Source organism: Jatropha curcas, chromosome 6 (assembly GCF_041381405.1).
Source record: "Jatropha curcas cultivar XTBG-Jc1 chromosome 6, XTBG_Jcur_1.0, whole genome shotgun sequence".
NCBI lineage: Eukaryota > Viridiplantae > Streptophyta > Magnoliopsida > Malpighiales > Euphorbiaceae > Jatropha > Jatropha curcas.
In genome coordinates, this window is record NC_143156.1 from 4219392 (window position 1) to 4225874 (window position 6483).

Sequence of the window (6483 nt, forward strand, 5' to 3'; positions counted from 1 at the left end):
TCATTAGTGGCTAACAATATTCAAATTAATAAAAATATAATTAAATAAAATCATTATAAAACATCGAAGTACATAGTCCAATAGAAAGTGGCAATCACAGAACAATAAAACCATACAAAAATCAAATATAGCAGAAGAAATAAACTAGCTAGAAACAAACAATCGAATCGTCCACACTCCCGGAGTCGGACTAGTTTCCAGCCGGCGGTGGGGAGAAGAATGGGATAGAGGGAATTGTAGTTGGGATAGAGGGCATGCTTGGCAATGGAGGCAAAGTGGCCTTTGGAACAGCAGGCATGGTGGGTAAGCTAGGAAGAGGAGGCAGTGAAGTTGGGTTAGGCAAAGAAGGCTGTGTAGTTGGCAAGTTTGGCAATGTAGGTTGAGGCAGAGTTGGAATATTACTAGGCAAAGGTGGTAATGTAGGCTTTGGCAAATTTGGCATAGAAGGCAATGGAGGCAGTTGCAGAAGATGACGAGCTGCTATACCAACATCCATGCATGAAAATGATATAGCAACGAAGAAGGCAAGAATGATATAGTTGAAAGAGGCCATGAGTGTATATTTTTATTGGATTTCAAATTTGTAACTCTTCAAGAAACTTATTTTTGTTGTTTGGGATGAGAAAAATAGGTATGATTGTAGCTCTATATATATGCATATGGCTTGGCCTTCTGGTGGTTGTAGACAGTTGGGTTATTTGTTAGTTCACCCTCTTATCAGAAGTTCTGGTTTTGGCTTTTGCAAGAAAGTCAAAGAGTGTAGGCAATCAATATTTCTAAACATATGATTGGTGGCCAATCTAACATTTGAGTTCTAAAAGAAAAACAACAACATACCACATTCTTTATTTCATTCAACATATAGCTAAGGTTGAACAAACAAGATATAGTAGCTTCAAAATATAACATTTTGATAAATTTTTAAAAACTAAAATATTTTAAATTTTATTAGTTCCGTTAACTTTGACACTTTTGACTTTTTTTTTACTCTTTTTTACCCATTTATATGATGAAACTTTTAGAAGATCAAAATAGTATTAATTACTTTATTTTAATTTTCATTCTTATCTAGATATCTCCGTTGAAGTTTATTTCTTTTAATCATAAAAAATTAATAAAAGGTAATTTAATTAATTATCTTTTTTTTTTCTAAAATTTAGTTGATCTAATCATTTTTTCTATTCTTGTGAAAAGTAAAAAAAAAAAATGTCAAAATTATAATGAAATTGAGATAGTAATTTAGATATTAAAATGTAACTTACATAAAATTTTAAAGGCTGAAGTGTTATGTAATTTAAAATATCAAAGACTAATATTCGTGCATTATTAATAAATCTTAATTAGAATAGTATTGAACGACACCTCGTTGACATTTTGTAATTGATGTTCGTATCACAAACAATCCAAATGGGCTTAAATTCTAAGTCCATAACTGGATGATACTCCCTTTTCAACTCACATTCTTTAAACTTAATTTTAACTTTATTATTATTATTATTATTATTATTTTATCCTACAAGATTATTATACAATAATTAAGTTTTGATGTGGAGTATTTTTTAATATGTACCCTATGCATAGTATGTTTCTATTACAATTTCAATTTTCTATTCCACTAGCTTGAAATGAAAGCCTTATTCAACAATAGCTTTTCATGTAATACTTAACATTTACATTTAGGATCTGATCGGCAATATTAACTGTTCTAATAGCTATTAGCTGTTTTAATAATTGTTAACTGCTTTAATAGTTGTTAACTGATAAATGTTAGTAACTAGCTGTTTAATAAAAACAGTTATTTGATTGATAATAAATTTAAAATGATAAAAAAAGACATTAAAATATTCACATAGAATTTTCAATTAAATTCATTATAAAAAATTTTTTTGCCATATCTAAATTTTTAAAATTTAAAGGAGTAAAAATTGAAAAGTTCACTATTTTATAAATAAAATGAAAAATTTTTAATATTTTAGGGATAGACATTTTTAATTTTTAATATTTGTTTGAGTTTGAATACAAATATATAAATAATATTTTTTTTTCTTTTACTATTAAATATAAATAACTTAAACATAAAGATAATAAAACATGTACTATAATAACATAAGGATTTTATATTAATTAAGGATAAGTTTTAGAAAACATTCCATAAACCTCTAAAAATTATTTCGTATATCAAATTACCAAACACAGTAATTCAGAGAAATAATGTTTTGACTAGTTCAAAACTTTAAACGCTACTATTAAACACCCCTTAACGTTTTTTAATTTAGTTAAAAACACTATCTATGGTACTCAGTTGCATAATATTTATATTTATATTAACATTTAAAATTTAAGAAAACCCAATAATAAAATTTTTATTATTCCATCTAAGCTTTGTTGAAATACTAATTAAACAGCCACCAACTAAGAACCGGTAAAACAATGAATTTTAGCCAACATTCCCAAAGTGACAAGAAAACTACGACCATGATAGCGTAAGAACTCGAGAAATTGAAATCCTCTCTTACCACATTCTTGAAACTAAGCGTTAACTTTTTTACTTAATAATTTTTTATCCTTTGAGTTGAGTAATCAAGTAATTAATAAATGTCTTTTCAACCTACGGATTGTGGCTAAATTAATAATCCATACTGGACATGTGAAAAAAATTCTTGGATTTGATCCCTACTAAATGCACATGCAGAAAATGGCGAAAAGTTTTAACTATAGCTGTGCCCCGAGTCTGATTACGGGATTCCTATTAATAGGATCCGGATAACGGTGTTTACACAAAAAGAATTTCTTCTCGCCTTTTATTTAAGAGCACAAGGAATGAGAATGAGAGTTTTCGTCAATTTAATAAAAATTTTAAATTACTAACGTAATTAAAAAGTTGCTCATATTACATAGTCCACAAAATTAATAAACAATGTTTTAGTATATGATAAAAAGTATTTTTAATATCAACCTGATGCATGATATAATTCTATTACAATTTCAATTCTCTCATTTTTAAAATTTTATAAGCAACATGTACAATCCGAATCATATATGAACAACAAATAAACTGTAGTGCATTTGATATACTGCTCATCGGTTTCAAAAGGAAAAAAAAAATTTATTATAACAAAGTGACGAAGGAAACATATAATAGAACAAGCAAAGATAAACAGTTGCATTCAAAGTACAATCAATGGGAACTGGTAATCACAGAATTACAAAATCATACAAAAACAAACCTAACAGAATTATAAATAACAATAATGCACAAACAAATATGGACTAAACCAGAATGAAACAATTTAATCATTATTCAAACTCGGTCCTCCTGGTGAACAGACTAGTTGCAAGCTGGTGGTGGAGAAATGATAGGGAGGGAGGGAATTGGAAGTGTAGGGACTAAGGGTAAGGTAGGCAATGGAGGTAATGAGAGCTTTGGGAGATCGGGAATGGTGGGTTGTGGCAGAGTTCCAATAACAGGTACTGGTGGCAATTCAGGAATTGGCAGAGAAGGCAATTGCAAGAGATGACGAGCCGCCAAGCCAACATCCATGCTTGAAAATGACAGACCAATAAAGAAGACAACAATGAAGCAGTTAAAAGAAGCCATCACTATAGTGTATATTGTTGGACTTCAAATTTGCAAATCTTGAAAAAGGAACTCCTTTGGTTATGAGTTGGGATGAGAAAACAGGGTCAGGGTCTGGCTTTATAGATACATGGCTTGGTCTTATGGTGGGTGATACGGAAACTGTGTTTGGTCAGGAAAATTTCGGGCGCTTGTTAATTTACCGTATGAATAATCCACTTAGAAAATTGAAAAAAATATGGTTCTGGTTTTGCTATACATTGCTATCACAACATGAAATCTCAAATAGAAGCACAAATGAAAGGCCACTGGAGACAGATAATAAAACCAACCGCCATAACTTATAAATTAAAGGCCACTTTTTGTCTATCTATATGGTGGCTAAACAACAAAAAAAAAAAAAAAAAATGAAGAACATAAGGCATATAATAAATGCAAAAGGTCCCTTATGTAAAATTGAACTACAGCCCTTGAGTTTTAAAGACTGACGCTCTACCATTGAGCTGTAGGGTACATGTCTTATGCTCGCCATGACATTTATTAACCACTGAAATGTCATCCTACAAAATCAAAAATAAGAATCCTTGTCTGCACATTATAAGAACCAGGAGTGCATGTCCTACCATTAGAGTTGCTGAGGCCGTAAAAAGCAGAGCACAGCTCTGTGAATTACATCTGTGATATCCCTAAATTACATAGTCCACCTCTCTAGTTTGAAAAGTTACACAAACCATAGGAAATACAGATGCTATTTGTGGGTTTTGCCGATAAGAATTAACAGGTTAGATGCGCACATCTACAACAGACAGCAGTCATATGACGATAAAATATGAAATTTCAATTAGAAGCACAAGTAAAGAGGCCACCAGAGATTCACGATAAAGCCAACCCTTATAAACTAAAGGCCATTATTTTTCTATCTTATACAGTGGTCACAAACTTACATAGAAAAAAACAAAGGCATGTGATAAAAGCAAAAGAAGAAAACAAAGGCATGTGATAAAAGCAAAAGGTCCCCAATGTAGAATCGAACTACAGCCCTTCAGTTCTCAGGACTGACGCTCTACCATTGAGCTATAGGGACTTGCATGTCTTTTATTCACTATAATTTTTCTTAACCATTGGTTGAGATCATCCTAAATGTTTGAAACTAATGGTTCTTTATGTGCACCTACAATAACAGGAGGTTATTGTGATAAGAAATATTGTCCCCAATCATTAATAGCAACAGCAATCCTTATGATTATTTAAGTAGTTGATTATACTCATGAAATACTTATACCAGCAAATAAAAGAATTACCAAATGATTCAAATGACCAAATATTTCTTTTTTTACTTCAATAGATTAACACCTTCTCAATTTGCAGAAAACGAAAACATCACCAGAAAGTATCCTCCTATTCCCTAAAATCAAAATGATAAAAAACAAAAAGTCCAAAATTATTCATAACTTATGCTCCATAATTCAAGATTTCAGGAATATATGACTTATTTTATATTTTCATAATACCAATAACCAAAGGGACCACAACAAAAAGGCCATAGTGCTATTGGCACTTGATATGTCTTATGCTTATATGATGTTTTATTAATCAATGAAAAAGTTTATCTTACAAAGTCAAAAATAAGAAGAGTACTTATCTCCACTGTATCATATTCTACCATTGAAGTTGATAAGACCACAAAACAAAGCAAAACTCTGTGAATTACATCTGTGATATCCTTAAATTACTCAGGCCACCTCTCTAGTTTGAACAAGCTCTACATGATAATACCATTAACCGAATGAAGCATTAAGAAAAGGTTACCAAAGATGCATGATAAAACCAACAATTACAGAAGCCATATTTGGTCTATCTTATAGAAGCCATATTTGGTCTATCTTATCAGAAGGCATATAATAAAAGCAAAAGTTCCTCTATACATTATCGAACTACAGCCATTCAGGTCCCATGAAGCAATGTTTTGCATTTCCGACAACTACAATAGTTTCTCATGTCATTAGCTGAGATAATCCTATTAGGTCAAAACAGAAGGTTTTTATGTGTGCCTAATAAAAACAGGGAGTCAATCTATGCTCAACCATGAAACTACTGAAACCATACAAAAAAGGAAAAAAGAACAAATAAATTTCAGTTCAGAATTAGAAAATAATACTAATTGTGACAATAGCAATGGCGAATGGCGATTCTTCTGTTAATTCAAGTATTTGATTATAGTTAACAATATGAAATCTCAAATTGAAGCACTAACATCCAGATATTTCTTCTTTGACATCATCAAATTCACATCTTTTCAATTAGGAGAAAATGAAATCTGTCACCCGCGAAAAATACCTAAAATTAAACTTCAAAGAAGAAAACCCAAAATTTTTATATACTGGAAACTCTAAAGTTTGCTCTGTTGTTCACGATTCACAAAATGATGTACAGCAAATTGCCAAATTCCAATTGCACTTGAAAAACCCATATTGATATTCCTAAAATCAATTTTTTTCAAAGAAAAAGGTGAATTGGGAAATTACCTTGCTAATGGGCTTTCAATTATTGGATTTTCCTCTGCAAATTTGGTTCTTGGTGCTCCTACCATTGTTTCTTGCTCCTTTAGCCATCTCAATATCGTCCTCTACTTATCCTCCTTTCTTCAAAGCCCTCTCCAATGATCGGAAAAGTTCCCAATCGACAGAAAAACAATTCCCCTCCTAGAATCTTTTTTTTTTCAATATTGGATTATGCAATTTGGAAAAAAAGAAAAAAAAAAGATTATTACATTTCATAAAATTCATAGTCATAATAATCATATTTAAATTAATTTTATTTAGCTCTCTAATTCATGCAAATTTGAAACATTTTTTTTTTCCAAATTTGTCTAAGATAAATTTACATTCCAAGCAAATCCAAACCCA

The 6483-nt window shown here is 30.7% G+C and overlaps 2 protein-coding genes and 1 non-coding gene across 3 annotated transcripts; all 3 read right to left on the minus strand.

Annotated features, from left to right (window-relative positions):
• Positions 1-19: 19 nt before the first annotated feature.
• On the minus strand, positions 20-614 carry LOC149495317 (uncharacterized). Its single transcript, XM_089723424.1, has one exon. It carries the CDS (start codon positions 551-553, stop codon positions 191-193), a length of 363 nt encoding a protein of 120 aa, XP_089579550.1. The 5' UTR covers positions 554-614; the 3' UTR covers positions 20-190.
• Positions 615-3139: 2525 nt separating this feature from the next.
• Positions 3140-5101, minus strand: LOC149495318 (uncharacterized). The gene has a single exon (XM_089723425.1). The coding sequence runs from the start codon at positions 3596-3598 to the stop codon at positions 3329-3331; it is 270 nt and encodes an 89-aa protein (XP_089579551.1). The 5' UTR covers positions 3599-5101; the 3' UTR covers positions 3140-3328.
• On the minus strand, positions 4589-4661 carry TRNAS-UGA (transfer RNA serine (anticodon UGA)). Its single transcript has one exon. It is a non-coding gene; the product is annotated as a tRNA-Ser (tRNA).
• Positions 5102-6483: the final 1382 nt, after the last annotated feature.